Here is a 25,887-nt window from a genome sequence, read left to right on the forward strand (position 1 = left end):
ATTACACCCCCGAGATGAAAAAACAATCGATGCAGTGGCAACATTCGTTTTCACCATCAGCGAAAAAATTAAACTGTTGTTTTGGCTCGAAAAATCATGGCAATAGTGTTTTGAGACCGTAAAGAACCTCATTGACTTTTTCCCTAGGGAGAAATTAATGCCTGAGGGTGCTACAGAACAAAAGAAGTGGAATGTTAACACAACAAAGCAAGTCTTGGATTCGTTTGGTTGGAACATCAACAAGCCCGCTCACAGTCCTGACCTGACACCATCTGATTTTCATATTTTTTCTTCTCTGTAGGTGTTTATGGGCGGAAAAGATTTTCTACTGACGATGAGGTTTATAGTGTCGTGAAACAATTGACACGAGAGGCGGCAGGGGATTTTTTAAGGTATCAGAAAGCTCATCCCTCGGCTCACAAAGTACATTTTGAAGAATAGTGTGATGTATCTTTCTGAATATGTAAATTTTTCATAAATATACTGCCATTTGAAGGGTGTAAATTAGCATCATCAGTAGATTTCTTATAAAAATGTGAAAAATTTTACTTACTGCATTAATGAACTCTGTACTCCTATAAATCAGGGCACCATGCAGGTCGCTCTGAATATTAACCACATTTAAACTATGCTACCACTGCAAAAATTTAGGGAATGTATAAATTGAAAATATTTTATTTTAAAATAAAATAAGAGATAACTGGAAAACAAAATTAAACGTACAAATAGTGCAACACAATAGAGAAAAAAGTAATAAAAGTAGTCTACAAAAATAAAAACAACAGTTTCATCGAACTTGTTAAATATTTAAATAATAATTACTAACGCACCAAGTCTTTTTAGAGTTACAATTTACTGAACATAATAAACCTTTTTACAAAAATCTTAAATATATATATTTACTATTTACACCTGTTATAGAATAAGAGCAATTTCGTAAACAAGCTAAATTATTTATGTTTGATACAAACACTTTCTTTACTTACATACAGAATTATTTATATTCTTCGTTTAAACTTAGTCTGTTTCCATGGGAGTCACATCACTTTCCATCACAACGTCGTTCGAGTTCTCGGACACATCCATGCTCTCCCCTTGCGTGATTTGCATATTAACATCCTCTATTTGGTTGGAACTGGCCGTCTGAGATTCCTCCCTGACGGGAAAATCAGTCTCTGTTTCCATGTTAGGTGTTTCGTCCACGTTTTGTACATCAAAATTCATTTCTGAGTTTGACTTTTCTCCCACCACGTCCGAAATAATATTTTGGATATCGTCAGATGTGATATCCGAATCGAGAGCTTGCTTCTCTGGCAATGCGGGTGTTTTTTCGATATCCTCAGTGGGGACATTTTGGTCTGGTTCTGTTTCTTCGTCCACACTTTTTTGTGGTTCTACTTCTTCAACGACATTCTGATGTGATGTTATGTCTCCATCTTCGACGTTTTGTTCCTTGGTAGAGTCCTCTATCACTTCTTTCTCTTCAACAGCCTCGCGTTCTTCGTTTTCTTTTTCTACAGATTGTTCTCGTGTCGACCTGATCTCAGACTCAGATTGTTCGTCCTTTTCCGATTCAGGTGATTTGGAACTGACTAGTGGTTCCCTTACTTCATTTGCCTCGTCTTCTCCGCTGCACTCACTTTCCTGTTTATCTTTTTCACTTGTTTTCTCGGTTTCTTCATCATCTACTTTCTCACCTTCTTGCTCATTCGCCATTTTTGTTTCTTTTTGAGTTACGTCATCAACCTCACTATTCGATTCTTTAACTTCTTTATCTTCCGTTCTAGTTGTTTCTTGAGTATTCACCACTTTATCTGTTTCTTCACCTTTTTCTTCACTGTGAAGACTTACCTCTTCCACTGCATCCGTTTTCTCGGATTCTTGATCGTCTACTGGTACTACTTCATCAGTATCCGCCTTTTCATTTACTTCCTTCCGTTCACTTTCCTTGTCTTCGGTTTTACTGTCTAACACAACGGTTTCCTTTTCGGTTCTCTTTTCTGCGGATGAAGGCGTCGTTTTCTTCAATCCGGAAGGGCCTTCCTCCGGTTTTCTTACTAAACCAAGGACATCCAACATGCTATGAGTTACTGTTGCTGATTTAGCTTCTTTCTTAGAGGGGTACGCTGATTTCCGTTCGCAAATCGCCAGATGCCTTGCCATTTGATTCCCTACGGAACCAAAATTTTTAAAATGCTAATTAGAAATATATTCAATTGAAAACTTTTGTGAATATTTTTAAAAAGTTTCAACTCACCATCTTTGTTACTATATCCACAGACGCAGAACATTTCGAAAGGTAGCTTGTCGTCCGCTACGGGATTGCTGTAATTTTTATTACATTTAGCATTGTGTTCTTGCATGGCATTCGTACAGCAGGTCGAATACTGACAATTAGGATTCTGGCAACTCTCGAAAGACCTAAAATAATAATAGGGTATTAATGGATATTTATGAATTTACAGGGTATATAGGAGTTTAGAAATTGTCCAACTTTTAATAAGAAACACATCCGGAACTCAGTTTTCGAACTAGTGAATAAAAATCTACCTGAATTTTAAAATTTAAAACCTTTATCAGTAATACTCATATGTGAATGTTTTTGTGATTATGTATTTTGGGTTTTGCTCCTAGTTGACCGAGACTTGTTTGACCTGTCACTTCAGTGTACCTATTTTGAGGTGTGAAATTAGATTGTGTTGGTTTTTGTTTGCAGTTTATTTTAACACTGAATTTTTTATGCGTTATGAAAGAAGGTTACCCAGATGGCGTTATCCCGCATCATACAACGTTTAGTCTTTTACATCAGCAGTTTAGTGGCACCGACAATTTCAAAAAATGTACTGCTAAAAATGGGCACCCTCAAACAGTTATCTTTTGTATTCTTATCATATTTAGCATGTACAGGGTGATTGATTTTCAATTGTTTTATAAGGTACAGCCAAAACGGTGATAGAAAAAATCTGATATCGATGTTCCGTCCTCTTCTTTTGAGTTTACTTCGCTGGTACCAAAATTAGTTTTAGATATACAGGGCTTTTTTGAAAAATCGCCAGTTTACAAGTTTACATTAACGTCTATATGTCCGTTGTCATTAAATTTAGGAGAAAAAAACTTCATTATTTGTTCTATTCTTTATGAGGAAGCCATTGGTGTACTCAGATTTTTCACAAATCACACAGTTTTTCCAATATTACACAAACATAGATTTTTTAAACACCTTTCAAAATTTATTAAACCAAGTAATAGTCGTTCAACAAGATTTCCATCAGTCAAAAATAAATTAACTGTTAATATTAAACAACAAAAGTCGAATACTAAATAAACACATGGCCAACTGAAAGAATACCTATACATTTTTTGCATTTTTCTTCATTTAGGCAAATAAAATGTATCTATATGGTCAAAAAGGTAAAAAAATTGCTGTTCAAAAGGATGGCCAAATACAGGGTGTTATATATTAAAAAATTGCAATTTATAAGAAATCTGAGTACGCCAATGGTTTCCTCATAAAAAATAGAACAAATAATGTTCAAACTTTTTTAACCCCTAAATTTAATGACAACGGAGATAGAGAGGAATGTAAACGGACGATTTTTAAAAAAACCCTGTATATATAGAACTAATTAGGTTAGCTAAGGTCTTTTAGTACCAGCGAAGTAAAAAGGAAGAGGGCGGAACATCAATATCAGATTTTTTGTATCTATCACCGTTTTGGTTTTACCCTATAAAACTATAGAAAATCAACCACATAATTTTCCACGAAGAATGGCTCTGTGTCGATGGTTGCAAGAAAGAAGAAGGCACAATCCGGAATTTTTTGCACAAATACTTTTAATGAATAAGGCTAATTTGTCTATGAATGCCATAATAATTATCTAAATCTCATATGATATATAAATATCCACACGCGGTGTCACAAAGCCGTCATCTGTTTTCCCTAAATTTGTGGATGAGAATTGTTGGAGACTTTCTCATGGGTTATTTCTTTAGTCAGTTCAGGTAGACTTAAGAAATTTATTGCAGATTTCTGAAGATTTGTAGGTCTTCCTTTGTTAAAACAACAAATGATGTTTATGCATGATGGTGCTCCGGAACATTTCAGTTTAGTTCCTCGACAGTATTTGGATGTTGCATATCTAAATTGTTGGATAGGTAGAGGAGGAGCATAATCTCGACCTCCATGGTCCCCAGACTTAAACCCCCTCAATTTCTTTTGGACATTTAAAATAACTGGTTCACATAATTTTAATTGAAAATCTGTAGGAATTACAGGATCATATCTTATGGGACAATTTTACAGACCTCAGGCATATTTTCTGTGTGTATTTGCTATTTAATATGTCACAGGATAGAAGTTTCTTTTTTTAATAAAAAATTTTACTGATAAAATGCAAGAGGCAGAAAAGTTTCCAAGTGAGCAAATTTTCAACTTCATAAAAATATACATTACATTTATGTGCTTATAACAAATTCCAACACAATTCATTTTGATTTATTTACATACTTATCACTGAATTGTAAAATTAGCACTGCCAAATTTGGCACATGCACATAATTTTTATTGTCTTTCAAAAAAAAAGAAAGTGGAATATCCAAAAAACAAGACCATATATGTTATTGGAGGCGTTGAATCCGAATCCGGTGTCCGTTTGACTCGATTAGCTCTGGTTAAATGTCACTTGAAGAATCAATGCCAACAAAGTAACCCTACATATCTATAAGTTTTTGTGGTCGATAAATCTGAATCCGATGTCCGTTTGATCCAATCCGATCTACGTTAAGGTCAGTTCAAGGTTAAATGTAGAGAATCCCTTGCCAACGAAGTAAACCACTGTATCTATATGGTTTTTGGTGTTGCTTAATCAGAATCCGAGGTCCGTTTGCTCCATATCGGTACGTTTTTGGGGTTGGTAAATTCAAATCAGGTGTCCGTTTGATCCGATCAGGTCTGCGATAAGGTCAGTTTAAGGTCAAATGTAGAGCATCAATTGCCAACAAAGTAAACCTATGTATCTATATGTTTTTTGGTGTCGCTTAATCAGAATCCGAGGTCCGTTTGACTTGATCAGATCTGCTAAGTTCTATGCTCAAAACACTCAAGTATCCATTTATGCATATTAAAATTTGAATAACAAATAATATTAAAGAAATAAACTTTAATTTAGTAGATCTGATTAGGTCAAATGGACCACGGATTCGGATTCAGCGACCCCAAAAACGTATAGACATATTAGTTTACATTATTGGCCATTGATTCCCTACATTTGACCTTGAACTGACCTTAAACCAGATCTGATTTTGTCAAAAAAACACCGGATTCAGATTCAGCAACCCCAAAAACATACTGATATGTAGGTTTACTTTGTTGGCAATTGATTCTATATATTTGACCTTGAACTGACCTTCAACCACAGCTAATCGGTCAAACAGACACCGAATTTGGATTCAGCGACCCCAAAAACGTATAGATATATTGGTTTACTTTGTTGGCAACTGATTCTCTACATTTGACCTTGAACTGACCTTAATATAGAGCTAATCGGGTCAAACGGACACCGAATTCAAATTCAGTGCACCCAAAAATGTATAGATATATTGGTTTACTTTGTAATTTAACCTCTTTTGGTTTTAATTTATCCCCAATTTTTTTAATGCATCAATCAATATGAAATGAAAAAAAAAACGCTTTCTTCTCAGATCCAGGGAGATCTGCGCTTGTAGGTATCTCCCAATTAGTCAACAATTAATTTTCTTGGTTTTGAAGCAAAATAATTTCAGTTATTTCATAATTAAAAAAAATATACAATTTTTCTCACAAAATTGTCAAAACTATAGAAAATTAAGTAAACTTAAATTAGTAATTCGAAAAATTCAAACAAAGCATGATTTTACGTAAAAAATCTGCAATTTCTGATAAAAAAAATGATGACAAGTGAATGTTACTTACGGGAAATGTTTCGACGTATCCATGGGGGTGTTGCACTCCTTACACAAAAGGTTCTTGGATACATTAAAGTACAACGCACTAAAGTTAATCACATCTGCGTCACAGGGATACTTATCCATCTTCGATTTCGGCACCATAACGCCGTTCCTGGGCGCGTTCCAAGGCACCAAACCGTTCTTGCCCCTCTGAGACACGTGCATCCTCATCTGGTGGTCTCTAAGCACGTCCTTCTGGACGAACCACAAATTGCACTTGCCGCACCGTTTAGCGAACTGCTTCCGCTGGTGCTTCTGCAGATGCTGGATGAAGTAGTTCATGTTCTGGACGATGTTCCTCGAGGAGGAGAAGACCGTGGTGGATTTCAAGCAGAACGGGCACTGTATCGTAGGTCCGTTGTCGTGCTGGCGGTAGAAGTGATCGATGGCTTGCTTGTGATTGGAGCAGCGGTAGCCGCAGGTGCCGCACTGGTACGGCAGCTCCGAGGGGCAGTGTTCCTTCGACATGTGCTTGCCGAGCACGAATGGGTTCATGTAGTGGGTTTCGCATATCAAACAGACGAAGCCGTTGTCGAATTTGGTCTCGGCAGGGTGGGACGTGGCTGGAAAAAAAATATAGGTTTTGTTCATTAACATAAAAACTTTATTCTTAAATTTAAACGTAAAGTAAATAATAGTCCAATCATCTTTCACGGCCTTATGTTAAATTTACAAAAAATTCCACCTGAAAACAAAAATATGGTGATATAGAAAAAAAAATTCTAACAGTGTATTTTTCTGTGGCGCATAAATGGCAAAGTTAACCTAAAAAATTCATAAGTCAAAAAAATGGTTTTTCGCTAATAAAAAAAAGAATTTGAACTCCAATCGAAAAAAGTTAAATGAGAAAGTTGTAGCTATTTAAAAAACCTATCGATCTGTATTTTTAAATATATCGATTGCTATATTACTTTTCGAGATATATTGAAACAACATTTTGTTTTTGCTGTATTTCTTGCAAATTAAGATTTTGAAACTTGTTACTTGCTGTAAATGTCGCCCTCGGCTAGCAAAAAAGTACCATTTTTTTAAATTAAAAAATATTAAAAATTTTTCAAGTTATAACAATTTTTCGAAATTAAGGTTGTTTCGAAATTCGGTTCTTCTTGCTCGACGAATAGTCATAGAGAAACGAATCATGGCTCATTTTTTTCCTAAAGAGTTGTACTTTCATGGTAAAAAAGAGTGATAACGATTTTATTCATTTCAAGTGTCCAAAGATGATTTTGAAAAAACTAAAAATTTTTTGGTCGCGTTTTTCTTGAATATCTTTTTCGATTTTCATTTTTCAATAATGTCTATTACAGGAATCGATTGCTAGCATTTTTACGCAAATTTTAAAAAAAAACGTTGCTTTACGACCTTATGGAGCCGAGAAATTTTTTTTTTTTCAAAAAATTCCACAGGCCGCTATTTCAGTGCTACAGTGACCATCCTTACAGAGATTGAAGTTGAAGACTTATATTTTCAATAAAAAAATACTGTGGTTCATTTTAGCAACTTCTGCATTTTTAATTGTGCGTCAAACCGAAGCAATCCAGCACGATGCGAGCTAACAGTAGCGGACGGTGCAGTGGGGGTAATGCTACTCGGCCGCTCCGAAAACTGAATTCGCGCGTTCAAAAGCGCTCTTACTTTCAAAATCTTCATTATCTCGACTTCTGGACCACGTACAAAAATTCTCTTGTACTTAATTTGGGGTAGCTCGACGAGATAAAACAAAATATGACGTTTACGACAGCCTCAAAAGCATAATTACCTTTGCAAAAAAAATCATGTAGCTGAGTCAGCGATTGCAAAAATAAAATCTTTGATTGTAAAAAAAAATTTTTGAAATGTACAAGTGTTTGTTTACATTGTGATGCATCTCAATGTGAAAACTTTAAACTCCAAACATCCAATTAGACGATGATTCTTTTGAAGCGTTTGAATCACTCATTGATGCGAACGAATTATGTGGAAAATGAAATTGATTGCATGGAAAATATAGGAAACGAAACCATGGAAGAAGAAAATGAATCACAATCGAGGGAATTGAAGAGAAGAAGAATTGAAACATAAAAGTGATATATATAATCTGTGACAATAAAAAATGTAATTGACGCATATTTTTATACCACGTAATTTTCTGTATGATAATTAAATAAATATTTTGTAATACTTTAATAACCAAAAGATATAATTACCGTAAAACGTTGTACTTACTTTATTTCATAAATAATTATTGAAATGTTAACAAGAGGTGACAGAATTTTAGACTAAAAGAAAATTACATTTTTCAAAGGTCAAATTATGCTTTTGAGGCCATCGTAAACATCATATTTTGGTTTATCTCCTCGAGCTACCCCAGATTAAGTACAAAAGCATTTGTATATGTGGTCCAGAAGTCGGAATAATGAAAATTTTGAAAGTAAGAGCGCTTTTGAACGTGCGAATTCAGTTTTCGGAGCTGCTGAGTAGCGTTACCCCACTCTGCCGCCCGCAATAGACAGCACGGCGCGCTCGAATGCTTCGGTTTGACACACAATTAAAAAAGCAGAAGTGGCTAAAATGAACCACAGTATTTTTTTATTGAAAATATAAGTCTTCAACTTTAATCTCTGTAATAATGATCGCTGTAGCACTTAAATAGCGGCCTGTGGAATTTTTTGAAAAAAAAAGTTATTTCGGCTCCAGGTTGTAGAGCGTTTTTTTTTTTTTTCAAAAATTCGCGTAAAACTGCCAGCAATCGATTACTGTAATTGACATTATCGAGAAATGAAAATCGAAAATGATATTCAAGAAAAACGCGACCCAAATTTTTTTTACTTTGTTCAGTCATCTTTGGACACTTAAAATGAATAAAATCATTATCACTTATTTTTACCATGAAAGTGCAACTCTTAAGGGAAAAAATGAGCCCTGATTCGTTTCTCTAAGACTATTCGTCGAGCAAGAAAAGCCAATTTTCGAGATGACCTTTTTTATCATTTTTTAATTTTAAAAAAAGGTACTTTTTTGCTTACCGAGGGCTACATTTACAGCAAGTAACAAGTTTCAAAACCTAAATTTGCAAGAGATACAGCAAAAACAAGAAATATCGATTTTTAACGGTTTTTTCGATATATCTCCAAAAGTAATATAGCAATCGATATATTGAAAAATCGAATCGATAGGTTTTTTTAATGGCTGCAACTTTCTTATTTAAGTTTTTTCAATTGGAGTTCAACTTTTTTATTTATTAGAGAAAAATCATTTTTTGACGTTGAATTTTTTAGGTTAACTTCGCCTTTTATGCACCACAGGAAAAATACACTATCTTAGAATTTCTTTTCCTATATCATCATATTTTTTGTTTCCAGGTGGTATTTTTTGTAAATTTAACATAAGGCCGTGACAGATTGATTGGACTAATAACTTCCAAACAAAATTACTGGTTATCTTCATTATAATTATTTATGAAGGCTCTATATTGGGTTTTATTGACAAAATGAAAAATTTGAAAAAATTATAAGGGAAGAATGTATTAAGAAAAATCAACAAACTCACCTATATGCTTGAGAAGATCGTTGGCAGTGGGCACACTCGTCAAGCAATACCTACAAAGCTGAGCGTCCTGGGACACGTTGTGCGCGTGCTTGAACAAGTGGTTCATCAGCTGAATGTTGTTATTAAATAACGACTTGCAGAAAGGACATTTCATGTTCAACACTATCTTGTTGCTCTTGGTGTAGTGGTCTATCGTCCCATAGTAATAATTCTCCAGAGGAACCATCTGTTCCGGTACATCGGGAGAAGTCGATTTTGGGGGACGATTGACGTCTACGCTGACGCTCTGGGTGACTTTAGGCGCTTCCGGCTTTCTAGTCCTCGGCTTCTTCTGGGTGTTCTCCACTACTTTTGTTGTTGTTACGGGTATATACCAGTTTTTAAATGGGTTTTGGGCGACTTTGTTCAGTCGGGTGATTAGGGATTGTCCGCTTTCGAAACGGGTCTGCTCGGACAAGTGAACTACCAGGTTCTCGAAGGCCTGCAGGGAAGAAGTGCCGAACCATTCTCGCCACACCAACTCGTCTAGAAACTAAAAAAAAAAGTAATTCGAACGATATATAAATCGAAAGTTCACTTCGAAAATTTCCGACCTGTCCTGAATCAGATGCGAAACATGTTGACACTAGGTAAATGAATGCCTGTCTCGGATCGTGGCCACAGAAGATAAAACAACAGAGACCGAGCAATAGTCAAAACAATGGATTTTTCCAGGTGAATCTACTTCGAAGAAGGCAAAAAGATCAAAATCACCTTTTTTGGGATTCGAAGGGGATAATCCTCATGGATTTCTAGCAAAAAGGAAGAACAATCATGGCCGCCAATTTGCATGAACTGCACTACGATTTACTGCCACAGCCACCTTATTCGCCTGATTTGGCTCTGTGCGATTTCTTTGTTCCCCAACATGAAAAGAGGGCTCGGGAGAAAAAAATTCAGATGGAACAAGGAGGTCATCACCGAGACAGAAGCTTATTTTGAAGAGTTTGACAAACCGTATTTTTTGGAAGGGTAAAAGAAATGGCAAAAATGTTGGGAAAAGTGTATCGACCTAAAAGGAGGCTGTTACGAAATAAAAAAAAATAAAAAAATTGTAAAAAACTTGCGTCTTCATTCCTAACACAGGTGCTTATTGATCAACCCTCATAGATCTATTTTGAATTGGCAAAACTAAGTAAATGTTATTTTATTTTAATCACATTTTTAGTCAGTCTTATCTAAAAATTATCTAACTGAATAAAAAAATTAGCCTAAAGCAACACAGATTTTTAAAAAGGTGTATCCATCTTAAAAGGATTAGACTCCAGTCCTGCACAAACTTACCTGTTGAATAATCTGCCTAGACAGTAAAGACAGCGTGTTCTGGAACATCCTAGGAACTATCCTCCGTAAGTACTCCATGATCTGCCGATTACTTCCGTATTCGTTCGATGTGGACTGAAGTACGTTCGCGAAACCCATATTATGCAAAGTCTGCTTATCCACCGTCAAATCAGCCACTAGGATACTTTGCGGGTGCACCCACTGATAGATGGGTTCCAGTATTTTCGAGAACCGTTTCTTGTAGTTCCTGTCGCCGTCGGATTGCGGTTCAACCGCACGGAGTCTTATAAGCTTGGAGTTTGTTTCCAAGATGCCCAGCACCTCCACTTTGACTTGCCGCTGGTTGCCGTCTTGTGAGGTGGTTCCTAAGGATATCACACCTATTTCTACTTTAACTCCCGGGCCGCCGAGCTGCCTTATGTGGGTCTGGAGGGCTACCGTGCAGACAGACCGCAACCACGTGTACATGCCTTTTACATATAGGTTATCGACTTTTACCTAAAATTTAACAAATTTATTTATTTTATTTATCAGGCATATTGCCTTGTTTACATGGAAAACAATAATTATAATAGATTTTAACAAATGAATGAAATAAATATACCGGGTGTTTCAGAGTTGAAGTGACAAAAGCCCAAGGGAGATTCTGCTCAACAAAATATGTAAAAAAGTTCATATGAACTTGGGTCCACAAGTGCTTCGTTTCGGAGATACAGGGTGTTAATTTAAAAAAAGGCTTTAGCCGATTTGAATGAAATTTTTTATTTATTAAAACAATTATCATACAACTGGACCAATTGGATTTGATCCAGAATTTTCAGGTGTTTACAGCGAGCAAGTAGTTTTTTTTTTTGTAGAAAATAATAAATAAAATAAACACAAAGCGAGACACTAAAAAGAGTCAAAAGACTAATAAAAAAATATTATATAAAATTAGCAAACAATAAAACTGTTAAAAATTATATTTTTAATTAAAAACTTAGTTTATTTAATCATCATATAATTTTTCCCCATATCTACAGAAAAACAATAATTTTTCCACAATACCATGTTTCACGGCTTTTTGGGTGTATGTTAATAATAAATATGTAGTATCTCGAAAATTGTTACAGATAAGTATTCATATACAGGGTGATTCAGTCATATCCTCAATAATTTTAAGGGAAGATAGGGAAAAATGAGTAGAATACAAATACGCGATTAAAAAAATGTTAGAATGCAAATTTACGCTGTAAAAAAATATTTTCAAATCATTATTTAAACTCCTTTCTGCCGAGTATGTTAAGTTATTGCAGTTATTTTATAATTGAAAATGAGTTTTTAGTATTATGTTTAAATAATTATTCAGTTTGTAGTACATATACCGTATTTTTTGTAGCTAAAAAAAACATTCACTCATCCATTCACACTTTGTTTAAGTTGGGATCCACTACACTTTGATTTTAAAACCAACTGTAAGACGACTGGATAATCAGTTGTTTCCTGTGGTGCGCCGGAGCATTCCAAGTCAGCAAAAATGTGATGCAAAGTAAGGCGCCAACTTGACGGGAGTTAAGGAATAATTTGATTATTTTTTAAAAGATAGACTAAAATTTTTTTTTCGATTTTCTGCCTCTATTACGCCTTCCGAATACTTGGTTAAAATTAATGATATTATAACTGAATCACCCTGTATAAGTATATTTGAAAATATCTTTATTTTTGTTTAAATTTATCGGTTTAGTAATATGACAGTTAATTTTGCGATATTCTGCTTGGTGTTAATTTTACTGGATCAAAATAGAATTTATATAATGCAGTGTTGTGTTACACTAAATTTGTACTAGGTGCTGAGAGTATAATTCAATGCCGGTCGGGGCATATAGTCCGCAGAGTAGTTGTTTCTTGCAACACTGGCAATTTAAAACATTTTGTTTTCGCCCAGTTGGCGACGGTCGTGCAAATAAGTACCTGGCAAACTTTAGCAGGTCGCTTCCTACTGGCAGTAGCCATTAGAATGGCGTAGTTGGGAAGTAGTGCGATAGATGGAGCCATTTGCGCTCTGTGTACAGATGTGAAAAAAAAAGTTTTCATGATGGAATTTGAAGCAACAAACTTATGATATGCGTCTCTAAGGTAGGTTACACCAAAGGAATTCCTGAGTTTGGAAGAGCTTTATCAACAATGCATCAAATATGCATGTAAATAAGATAAAAAAACTGTGGAGGAAACTTCAAAATTTTATTGGAAAATAAACAACTAACAGTTAAATAAAACTGTGATAAAAAAAACAACCAAACAAAAACAATAAAGTTCAGTTGGCAAAAAAAAATTGATAAAAGAGAGGCACTTACCCATTGCGTAACGTTCTGTATGTTGGTTTGACACGACCAATGGTACAACAACTTTAATATAACCATTGGAGGATGTGGTGATCCCTCGAACAATGAACCACTGAATACCGAAACAAATCTCTGAGGACAACACTCTGATATCCACACATAACCTCCAGAATATGGGAATTTAGATACATCACTGTACATACCCAACTTAAGTTGAGTCGTTGAATGGACAGAACATTTCTGTTCCGATCTTACCAAACCTTGTTGGATTAACCTAAAAATTAATACTTGAACATAGAAAACTTAATTTCGTCTCACTGATCACAGGTCACAACAAGGCAATAAACTGATTTTGATAAACAAAAAATTGAGAACTGTGACAAAAAATCTAAAATGTTTGTTAATAAAAAATTAAATATATGACACAAACCTAAAAATTTATAAATGGATTAGTAAGACCTTGATGATAGGTACTATTATATAGAAAAAAAAGGAACTTAATTTCTAGAAAAGATAAAACTGGCAACATTGCTAAGTTATAAGATAATTATTTTTTAAATTGTAGTTTTAAAAGGGTATTTTTAAAAAAAGGCACCTAAACGTAAAATGGCACAAAGAAACTCGCATTACTTCCATACAAATAATTTGTGATTAAAATCTCGACCTTTTTGTAACAATATAGAAAAAATCTTACCATTCAGTAAATTTAGTCGGAGCGTGCATCAACACAGACTTCACTTTGGCGTCCAGCTTGGGACGATCCACACTGAGGTCCAAAACTCTGAGATGGGGTCTGGCGACGACAACCAGGGAAGGGTAGGTTTTGCCTTGCAGTTTGTTGAAAGAAATTTCTCTGCTATCAGGTAAGGCTCGTCCGTCTTCCGAGGTAAGATCAACGACAGCTTTCTTTACAGTGGTGCCCGTTGTTAAACCACCCTCCACGTTGCTTTCTGATGGTCGTATTGTGGTGTAGGTGTTAGTTGCCGGCTGGAGCGTAAATCAAAATGCATGATATAAACAGTACAGAATATGCAGAAACTGCCAACAAACAATTTAGAAGGTAATTTAGAAGGTAAATCTACTCGTAAAACAGAAGATTCAATGGCACTTTTCAAAAATTCAAAGGTAACAAAGTTACATAGCCTCAAAGTCTACGGACTTGGAAATTTTTTTTTTCAGATAAGCCATTGCGGTGGCCCAGATAGCTTGTTTATTCAGTTTCAATTTCTTTTTTTTTTTAAATTTCGATACGACCATTTTTCATCGAAATATTGGACTTTTAATGGAAAAGGATCCTTTTGTCATCGATCATCATCATCGATATCTCGGCGACAAATGGTTGTATTGAGAAGTGAAGGGCAGTTTCGAAAACTGGAATAAATTTCCTATAACACGTTGCCGAAACTTTTAGGAAAAACATTTTTTTTTCATCTTTTACATGAATCTAAAAAAAAAAACAGAAAAAAGGGTCATTTATGGTTTTTTAAAAAATTGACAGCTAAATTAGAAATATTCACAAAATGACTAATGCTAAGCATGACTTACAGCTCGATATACCTAGAAGAACCCTGTGAAGTTTAATTTCGATCTACCGAACCGTTTCTTTGTTTCAGTTAAACTTTTGAAAAAAATTAAAGGGTCACATTTTATGTAAAAAAAATATTTTTTGAGGTTTTCTCACATTTTTACCGCAAATAACGTTTATATTGATGAAAAATTTTGAATTTCTTTTCAGAGAAGAAAAAGGGTAGTTTTGAAAAAAACTGTAAGTGATTAGACTGTATAAATATTAATTAGAAATTTGTCTCAAAAAACGGTATGAATCGGAGTCGAAATCTGGTTTGGGTCAACTTTAATTTTAATTTAATAAAAAGTTGACGAACAGAAGCATAGGATGCAAAAGCCAAATCGTGCTGGAAACAATTGGATTTTGTTTTCTTCAATGTCTGGAAGATTTTCCAAAAAAAAACAAAAAAAAAATTTTATCAAGTTTGACTGAAACAAAGAAACGGTTCGCTAGATCAAGATGAAACTTCACAGGGTTCATCTGGGTATTTCGAACTGTAAAAGTCATGCTTAACATTAGTCATTTCCTGAATATTTCTAATTTAGCCGTCAATTTTCTAAAAAACCATAAATTACCCATTTTTCCGTTTTTTTAATTCGTGTAAGAAAAAAAAATTCCGAAAAGTTGCGGCAGCATGTTATAGGAAATTTATTCCAGTTTTCGAAACTGCCCTTCAATTCTCTGTACGACCATTTGTCGCCGAGATATCGATGATTGAAGACAAAAAGAACCTTTTCCATTAAAAGTCCGATATTTTGATGAAAAATGGTCGTATCGAAATTAAAAAAAAAAAAGGAAATTGAAGCTGAATAAACAAGCTATATGGTCCATGCAATGGTTTAGCTGAAAAAAATTTTTAGTCCGTGGAGAAAATAAAAAAAAATTGCAAAATTTTTTTGTCGCGCTATTTCTTAGAATTGCATGATCACCATAGCTCCTAAAAAATTTCGACCAAAAGATCTAAAAACTAGAATCTTAGTTTCAAAATGCTTTTTTTTTTAATTCCTGATACGACCATTTTTCATCTAAATACAGTCTGTCAGAAATCATGGAAAAATTTCGGAAATTCTTTTGACCCTTTAATTTTTTTAAAAGTATGGAATAAATTTATTATTTTTGAAATGATTTAAGTTTCATAACATTTCCTTGGACAAATTCTTTTTGCAGTTTCAAGATATTTTTTCATTTATTCCTCTGTTCAACCCGTAAACGTCTGAAGGGACGTATTTTTTTTCCATTTTTAATGGCTACAATGACAAAAAAAAGATCGTAAACAAATTCAAAAATTACCGTATCCGACGTAAAATCATCAACTTTCAGAATCTGTGATCGAATTCCTCAAAAAATGCAGCTGGAAATCACTATATGGGGTTTTTCACTCAAAATTTTTTTTCAAACTGGATTTCTGCATCGAAATCAAATAAGGACTTATAAGTGGAGTGAAAATATCATGGCATACGACCCTAAACTTTAAGATGCATGCCTCCAAAAAAATTTTTTTCAGGTCTTATCGACCAAAATGCCAGCTCAAAGGAAAAAAACCTCCAAATCTTTTTCTTGAAAATGTGGGGTTTCCGAAAAAATACTACACATTCAAGCCAATAGATTGAAATTTCATTACATTCGTCCCTCTTATCACGTAGAGGCGTATAATCCATGAAATGGATATACATATACGCCTCTACGTGATAATAGGGACGATATAGAACTAACAGTGGCAGATTGAAACTGCAATAGAAAATAATTTTGTAAAAACCGATAACGTTCGTACAACTTTGCGATATGTTATTTTAAAGTCACTATATATTTTTTGTCAATTGTGGATGCCAAACAAAAAACTTTTCGAATGTTATTAAAAAAATTTATATTTTTTTGCATGATTTCTTAAATATTACCAAATATTGGTATATGGATATGCAAATGTTACTATTTGTAATTAAAATATGTATATGCCTTAAAATGATATTTTTTTTTTTTATAAAGTATACGCAATAAGAAAAAGAACTCTTACGAATTTGATCAATTTGAAAAATATTTTTTAAGCACTGTGTTTAGTTTGTGAATCCTGGTGTCAATGACGTCTGACCTTGACCTAGTTTAGATGAACTACCTAACAATCCACCTGATGTGATATGACAAGAGGGTGCTAGGCTGGCAGAAAAACAAACGGCCAACATTAATTTGGTGAAACAAGAATGGCCGAATACATCTCTGCTTCATTTTATTACAATTATTTTAGTTTTCAGTTCAGTATCGGTTTACAAGAAGTTGTTAACACAATAGGTAATTTTCTGACTTTCTGAGTGGAATATTAATTTTTATATGAACCGAAATATAATTCATATAGTGCAGTGTTTACTGTCGGCATGGTGTGTTTGTGTGTCTTCATTGTTAAATTTCTGTGTAACATGGAAAAAATTGTATACAAATCAAAAAAGATATGACAATGCACGCCACAACTCCAAACTAATGTGCATTCGTGGTTAAAGGTTGTGAGGCATAGTCTGTCCAGAGGAAGGGTATGAAAATTATGAAAGGTCAGTTTTCACAATGGAATTTGAGAAAACAAACTTATGTGTTTCTAAAGGTCAAGTAGGCTTCATATAAATATACACCCATTCAAAGTTAAACCCTGTATATAGAAAATGCATTATATTACTAAATAGTATAAATTTAACACTTACTCTTCCTCGAGTGGCAGGTGCAGGCGATGATGTCACCAACGTTTTCTTAGGAGGAGGTGGAGTACTTTTTGCTGGAGCAGGTGTTGACCTGGTTTGAGGAATTGACCTCTGCTGAGGCACAGGTGGTGCCGGCGGTGGTGTATTCTTTGCTCCCCTACGCGTTCTCATTCCTCGAGTTGTAGCAGGTTGAGCATTGGAAGTGGTGGCAGTTTGTTGTAAGCCTTGTGCGACCTAAAATTCAGATAATAATTCATAATTCATAAAAAAGAATGGTTTTTTATTATTTTCTTTTGTTTTTTACCTGGACTTTTCCTTGATAAACTTTCGGAGCGGGGGTGTTTGTAGACGTTGTGGGTGATGGAGTATTAACTGCACCCACAATGAGGCCAAGTCGTGGGTCCATAACGAGTTGATAACTAGAGGTTCCACCCACAGTATTATTAAGGATTATGTTAGAGGGAGGAGCAGCTGGAAACGCAAAAAAAAATAATAATTCGTTTCTTTGGCTTTATGTAGGGTGCAACACATCAATGTCTTTCACAAATGAAGAAGTATTTTCCTCATCCAAATATAAGAATATTTTCATTTCTAAATCACTAGTGATTAAATTATTTTCAAAAATTTCGTAAGTTACAAATAATTTTCTTAAAATTTCCAAAGAAATGTATCTGAATAATTTGAGTATGTATTAAGTAAGAAAATTTCACACCAAAACTGTGTATAAAAAAAAAATCAGACATGAGATTTCGGAATCAAATCATTGGAATCAAAATTCTAAAGAAAGTTGTGTCTGCCATGCCATTTTGTTATTGCCGTCACATTAACGTTAATTGTTTGGTCAACACAAACTTCCATTGAATTTGTTGTACTTGAATTGTTTTAAAATGTTGAATAACAAAACATAATTTTTGGCATTTATTTTTGAAAAAGATTTTTTGTTTAAGTATCATATATTATACAAGGAAATTTTGTATAGATTTCAACTGAAAAATATAAGTTTCCATTTAAAAAATAAAAGATTGTTACAGCTCAAGAAAAAAATAATAAGAACCTACTAGAAAAATATCACATGTAAGAAGTGTCAAAAACGTCCTCACCAAAAGAAACAAAAAAGTTATAGTGTATCACAGAAAAGTGAAAAATGTTCTGTATCTCTTAAGGCAGGAATCCCCAACCTGGGGTCTGTGGGCCTATCCCCGGGGTTCCGCAGTTTACAAGGTACAGATGATATCAATATCTTCATCACTAAAGAAAGAGTAGAAGCGATGTTGAAAAAACTTGATTTATGGATAAATAGGTCACTTCAAGATAATTTTGATAATTTTCATACTTTTTCCTCATATTTGCTATCAACTGGCGGGGCTATGTTGCAACAGGAAACTCAAGAAGTAATCACTGAGCACCTTCGAGCTTCCTGAAGTCCTCATTTCGGGATTATTTTCCAGTCCCAAACCAAGTGAAAATTGAATTATGGACCCATTTCATGTAAATGTTACAGATGTCACAGACCTGACATCTACCCAGGAAAACCAATTAAAATAAGTTGAGGTTCAATTTTAAAAAGATCATTCAAAGAATGTACTTCAACAAACTTTTGGCTAAATTTAAAATCTGATTATAAGGAGTTATCGGAATTGGCGCTGAAGCAGTTATTACCTTTCCCCACAAAAGTATGATTATTGAGCGTTTTTATTCTTTTTTTTTTAGAGGTCAGCGGGTCATTGTAAAGTGACGCTAGGGGTCCGCCATTGAAAAAGGTTGGGAAAGGCTGTCTTAAGGGATAAAGCTACTTTAGAGTTAAAAAAAAACAATTTTTGGATAAATAGTTTGAACAATGTTTTATTATGTGAAGAAAATACGAAAGTTTTAGGTGGAAGAAAAATCGGGAACACCATAGCTATTATAGAGGCCAGTTTGAGTCAGATCAAGCTGAAGGGAATATAGAAGATATAGATAGAATGCTAATTATATTATAATGCAGGCATCGCTGTTTGAAAGTATACAGGGTATAGCAAAAGTACCGGAACGGCAGAATAACTCGGCGGGAGAGCATTTTAGAGAAAAATGTTAAATACAAAAGTTTCAAGATTTCTCCCTGGCTATCCGATGGTGACCTTGACCTTGAAGATCATTTCAAGGTCAAATGTTATTTTTCAAATGGGACCCTATACTTTTGACCCCAGAAATAAAAAGAGCGGAAAATTAGAAATGGCAGAATAACTCGGCGGGAGAGCATTTTAGGGAAAAATATTAAATATAAAAGTTTCAGGATTTCTCTCTGGCTATCCGATGGTGACCTTGACCTTGATCATTTCAAGGTCAAATGTGATTTTTCATATGCTAGGTCACCATCGGATAGCCAGGAAGAAATCCTGAAACTTTTGTATATAACATTTTTCTCTAAAATGCTCTCCCGCCGAGTTATTCTGCTGTTCCTGTACTTTTGTTAGTTTGACCTTGGGGCCCCCAAAAGGGATGGGTCACTCAAGGTTATATCTGAACGTAAAATTTTCTGTTCTTTTCATTTCTGGGGTCAAAAGTATAGGGTCTTATTTAAAAAATCACATTTGACCTTTAAATGAACTTCAAGGTCAAGGTCGCCATCAGATAGCCAGGGAGAAATTCTGAAACTTTTGTATTTATCATTTTTCTTTAAAATGCTCTCCCGCCGAGTTATTCTGCCATTCCGGTACTTTTGCTATACCCTGTATAATAAATGCCTCAAGCTGAATGGCAACAAAAACTTTAAACGCATTTTTCGAGAAATCACTTTTTTTAATTGGCCAGAAACAATTCAAAAGGTTTTCAACGAATCGACATGAAATTTTGTACAGATCTTCACAATAACATTAATTCATGGAATATCGTAGGGGCTTTTCCACCGACTAACAATTTTCATTGTTATTAACGATTTAATGTAAAAACTTTTTTCAATACATTTCATTTCAATGTTCACTTAAAAAACATTAATATTTTTTAATTTCCAAGACTATCAGTAAAGCCCTCTGAAAAAAAAGGTGTTATTGTTTGTCATCACTCACAGCCATTTTGAATCCAACCTGTTTGAAAATATTCACAATACTACCTGAAAATATGTACCATAACACATTTTTGTTTCTAACACAATATCTTGTATCGATTTTTCCTTAAAAATTCCCAAAAATCACATTTTTCCAACCTGTAAAGAGGCGTTTCTCCTTAAACAGTTCAACTTATCGAGATACAGTTTTTGCCTTTGAATTTTATTTCGAAAATCAAATCTGTAATATTGAAACTACTTTTCTTTTAATTTTTTCGAGAAAGAGGACAAACCTCTGAAAGTATCAAATTTGTCTGTATCTCCATCGACCTTAACTTTTTCATTTTGATATTCTTGAAAATGGTTGGGTTTAGCAACCATACCATAGGTTCTTGTTTATTTTGATGACTATCAACTATTAAAATTATGGCAGCCAACCTTCTAACAGTTATATATATTTTGAAAATTTCAACACCCTGTATCTCAAAAGTAAGTTCAAGGGTACATGTTCACATAAGAAAATTTTAAATTCAGACGAAAATAATCTTTCATTTTTGACACCCTGTATATTAATATTTACCAGATACGGCATTTTGGACTTGTTCCGTGACCTCTACAATGGTGTTAAGGTCGCTCTTGTGAATAACTTCAGCATTGTTCGATTTTATGAGTGCTTCGAGTTTCTCCTGCAACAGTTTTTCTTCCTCCTGCACTTTCTGGATTCTGGACTTTTGGACTTCTTCTAGTTGTTCAACCCAACAATCCAATTCCAAGGTATTCTCAGCATCCCGATTTGTTATCGTTTTTAAAACAATTACATCTCGGTCTAAAACATATTTTATAAAAAAATATAGTTAAAATCTTGTATTATTTTCTAGAGAGCAATTTCTATATATCTTACGTATTTGTGACTATTTTTCTTACCATGACCATCTGATGATTTTCTGTGTGTTAGTTTGTACTTTTTCTTAGGTGGTGGTGGCGGCGGTGGTGAGGGTTCCACTGGAATAACCTGTGGATCAAATATTAATATTGCAACTAATAATTATATTATTTTACGAAAAAAAAAACACATTTAAAATTATTCAGCACAATAAGATTTGATAAATTGTTATATAAAAGGTTAGGCAGAATGAAGTATACATTTTAAATTTGGACGTTTTTAACTAGTGACTAAATTTTTATTCAAAAATCAAACAAAAGGTTCTTGAGAAAACACGGAAATTTTATTTTTTTTTAAATTACATCATTTAGATGACCCCTGGCATGCTGCTGGCACTTTTGAAGTTTAATACGAAAGTTTTACTTTACCCGCACCAACATTTGAACTAAGATTGCATTAACCTCCGTCCGAACATTATTTTTCAGTTCGTCTTAAGTTTGCAATCGATTAGAAAACATTTTTCACTTTATGTAGTCCCATATAAAGAAATCACAAGCAAAGATATCCAGCGACAGTGCCGGCCCATTGAGGTCCCCAAATTTCGAAATGTTGCGACCAGGAAACATTCTTCGCAGAATTGCCATAGACTCCCTAGCAGTGTGGGAAGTGGCCCCGTCCTGTTAAAACCATAGTCTTCGAATATCCACATCAACATTGTTCAAAGTAACAGTAACAGGCAAGTCACTTTCCTCAGAAAAACAGCTCTAAACTTTGAAAGGCTGATATTGCGCGCCACACAGTAACTTTTTCGCTATGAAGTGGTAAGTCCTAACTTCAGTTTGGAAAATTGCATACTAATGCTTGTCGTTTAGCAAATCGTTTAGGACTTCATAATAAGCTGCTCTTACCCTCTCAGCTTTGTCAAGTGTGCATTCGGAACGAGTTCTTCCTTTTGGTTTTTCTCTGGCACATGAAGCAGCATTGCGAAACTTGTTTACCTACTTTGTAATTGCTATTTGACTCGGAACTGAATATTACAGATTTAAATGAAAGTGACGACGAAATAGACGCTGGGTGGTTATAATAGAATTGTTATTCTTAAAGTAAATTTCAACAGCAAAAGAACGTTGAATATTGGACTAAAGCTCCAAATTTACAACTAAACTGACATTTTTCGCAATCGCGAAAGCATGGTAACTTCATTTGAATTTGTGTCTCACTATATTATGAAACAAACTTACTTTGAAAATGGATATTTCATTCTGCCTAACCCCTTATTAAAAGAACTAAAACATAATGTATAGGCCTGTTGTCTACCACTAGTGGGTTGCCCTATTGTAAACATTTTGCATAATTAAGTGAGTGGGTCGGTTTGCATTATAACTAGTATTGTAAAGGCGACAACGTTGCTTGAGAATATTCGTCAATGTTTATACACAAAAAAAAACCATTCTATGGAATACAAAAAGAAAACGTTTAACTAATTTTTTTCAAATTTCACATTACACAAGCAGCACTCCGCACTTTAATAACTACTAGTTTCAATACTACTTATGAAAATGTTGGAATTTTCAAGAACATTGAAGAAATTTTCATGAGAACTTTAGCGAATAACAAAAATTTCATCATTTAAAAAAAAATTATAAAATATCATGTAAAACACAAGTTCTCAGGTCCTTTATGACGATTTGTTCTCATTTGTTCTCTTTGTGCTCGATGAACATTCTACAGAAATAAATTTTAAAGCGTTTTACAACATTAATAATTGTAACAATCTTTTTTTTAAAGAATAACAATTCTGCAGAATAAATCTTGCATGCTTTTCTTGTGAGAACAGAACAACTATTTTTTATATTAATTTTTCACATCTGGGCAAACAAACAACTAAACAATAGTATCCCCATGTACATTATTTAGTTTCATGTGCATTTTTATGTACTGGCACTTCTTATGAAAAAAATTAGGTACTATATAGGTTCTACTATAAACAATTATTTAATAGTAATTGGACAATATTCATCGAATAGGAAGCAAATTTACTTTGTGTAAAAAAAATCATACCTGACAATTTGGTGTGCAGTCCTTTTCAATAAACATCCAAATTTACTGTCATTTTAGTACATTCAATTCAATTCAATTCACTATAACTTAAAATCACAGCGTTCATCTAACGTAATAAAAAATATTGGTAGCTAAGTAAATAACAGAATTAAGTAATGCCGATTTATAAACTTTTACCATTGCCATCCCAAATCCTATAAAAGGTACTTATGCTCCATTTACTATACTTACAATTAGTTGAGAGACAGGAACGATTATTGATACAAGCTTTCTGTAGGTTTATTTCCTAGGCAAGGAAAATGGCATTGAAAAAGTTTAAAATTCGGCATTAAGGCATACTATCTGGATTTGATTATGACATTTTTAGCAGTTAACAGTCTATGTGCAGTTTGTAAGTATGTAGATATATTCTTTTTACTGTAATTTTGCATATGGAATTTTTATGAAAGTAGTGTGAATGATCACTTTGAATCCTAATACGGAATGGTAATATGGAAGTTATATCAAATTGAATATAAATTTAAACTCTATCCTAGAACAATTTGTAGTCACTTTTACTTCCGTTGATATTGCTACATGTAATTATTTTATGCACTTTTTGACCACTAGGAGGCGTTTTCATTGTCGAGATACACAACAGACCTATATCTCAATTTCATATAAAAATAACTAATTGACACTAGATAACAAATTCATAGTTTTTAAAGAAAGATGTAGTCTTGGAACTTTGGTACAGATGCCAGTATTTTTTTATAGTATTTTTTCAAATGAAAGAATTTAACGAAAATAAGACTGCAAGAAAAAATGAACAGATATTAATTTTTCCACCTACATCATCATCCGATGGAATCTCAACAGGATCATCTTCATCATCGTCAAGCAAAAGTTGCATTTGTTTCAAGGCTTCTTTACTAGCTGCGCGTCTCGATTGTGCCCGCGGCCTGGGCAAAATCTCAATGTGTTTTTTGGGCATTTTCACCTAGAGAATATTTCTATTAGACAATAATAATATGGCGGTAAAATATCTAACCTTATTAGAATTTAAATGTTATTAAAAGGGACCTAATTTTCCATAAAATATTAATTTATAAGAACATGTTTCAGCACATTCTAAGGCCTATATTAAGAAAATTAAATATTTGAATTCTTTCGATTGACGCTATACTTCAGTTAGAACCAGCCTTAATTTGACATGATATGAAACATTATGAGTGGTTCACAAAAATACTGTTGACAGCTAATGGATTGCGGTGAAGTCATTACTTAAAGCTATTATTAATCGTCACAAAATATACGAGCTTCCTTTTTAATAAAATTCAATCGATTTTCAGAAAATTTTAAAAAATATAAATGCATAACACATTTAACCCATCATGGCGGCAAATCAGATTTGACAGATGCAAACATTTCGATTTACCGGTAACGCACTGAAAGAACCGGTACAGAATAATTATTAAAAACCTACTTACGTTTCTTTAAAGTGAATTATTCCAAAAATCTGAAACTAACTTATAAAACTCCTCAATATTTCTCCCAAAATCCACAAACAACCCTACTTTTACATCACTAGGCGTCCATTTTAATTTCGTTGTTGTCAAAAGATGGAGTGGGAGGGGAACAAAACACATTGCCGCGAAATTTAAAATGGCTGTAGATTTTCCGCAAAAAAGTTGTTACGTAATTGATATTTTATAAAAGAAAATATGTCAGCGTCGTCTCCCTTATAGCCTGTGATTGATTTATAATTTTTAGTAAGCTGAGGCTTACAATATCATTGATATTGGTCAAAATAAATTGTATTTCGTCATCAAAATGGCGCTAGAATAATAGTGGTGGGGGGATACCTGACTTGGGTTGGTCGCTCGTCGACGCGTTTTTCTTTGGACACGATGATTTTGTCTAGAATCCAAGTTTTAGAGCCGCAGGGAATATAAATTTGTTAAAAAATATATTTTTCAGTGTAGTACTATTAATCTCACCTTTTCGTTTTCCTCCTTTATTTCGTCCGCTTTTTTTCCATCATTATTCTTTTTGTTTGCTTTTAATTTAATTCTAGATTTTTCTGGTAAATGTAAAGATGGTATTGCATTTGGCTTCAATTCCTTAAACTCAACTAAAACATACAGGGTGACAATTTTTCACCAAAATATTTAGTTGTAGGACATACATGTGTTCCGACTTGGAGATGGATTATTTTTACTACTTAGTGAATAATTAAATCTTGTAATACTGTAGTCGGACTCTACGAAATGCTTCGAACATATTTTAGGTCGTTTAGGTAGATCCTTTTCCAGTATGTTTATAGCCTTCAACCATTTTACCTTTACTCTTTCATCACTCGGAATTTGATAAAACTTTACGATGGGATTCCATTTCCCTTGAGAATTACAGTTGGGCACACAACAACGATAAGGCATTATTTAACAATTTTTGACAAAAAATAACACAACACTCATCACAACAAGGTTATGTTATGTTTTTATTCATTTATTCAAGAAATTTACTTACGTACCCAG

The 25,887-nt window shown here is 33.9% G+C and overlaps 1 protein-coding gene across 2 annotated transcripts; it reads right to left on the minus strand.

Moving 5' to 3' along the window:
* Window positions 1-706: 706 nt before the first annotated feature.
* Window positions 707-25,887, minus strand: LOC108909487. 2 transcript variants are annotated; one of them, XM_023454465.1, is made up of 14 exons: window positions 25,539-25,887; window positions 25,351-25,484; window positions 24,204-24,350; window positions 21,352-21,439; window positions 21,008-21,253; window positions 17,710-17,876; window positions 17,409-17,639; window positions 13,852-14,144; window positions 13,170-13,431; window positions 10,837-11,334; window positions 9,514-10,045; window positions 5,951-6,548; window positions 2,258-2,421; window positions 707-2,171 (listed from the first exon to the last, which is right to left on the minus strand). In XM_023454465.1, exons 1-14 carry the CDS (start codon window positions 25,786-25,788, stop codon window positions 1,018-1,020), a joined length of 4,764 nt encoding a protein of 1,587 aa, XP_023310233.1. In that variant the 5' UTR covers window positions 25,789-25,887; the 3' UTR covers window positions 707-1,017. The 2 variants fall into 2 exon arrangements, with proteins under 2 accessions (XP_023310233.1, XP_023310234.1); XM_023454466.1 differs by lacking the exons at window positions 25,351-25,484; window positions 25,539-25,887 and adding an exon at window positions 24,841-24,942.

The sequence above is a fragment of the Anoplophora glabripennis genome, unplaced genomic scaffold (assembly GCF_000390285.2).
Source record: "Anoplophora glabripennis isolate ALB-LARVAE unplaced genomic scaffold, Agla_2.0 scaffold327, whole genome shotgun sequence".
NCBI classification, from domain to species: Eukaryota; Metazoa; Arthropoda; class Insecta; order Coleoptera; family Cerambycidae; genus Anoplophora; species Anoplophora glabripennis.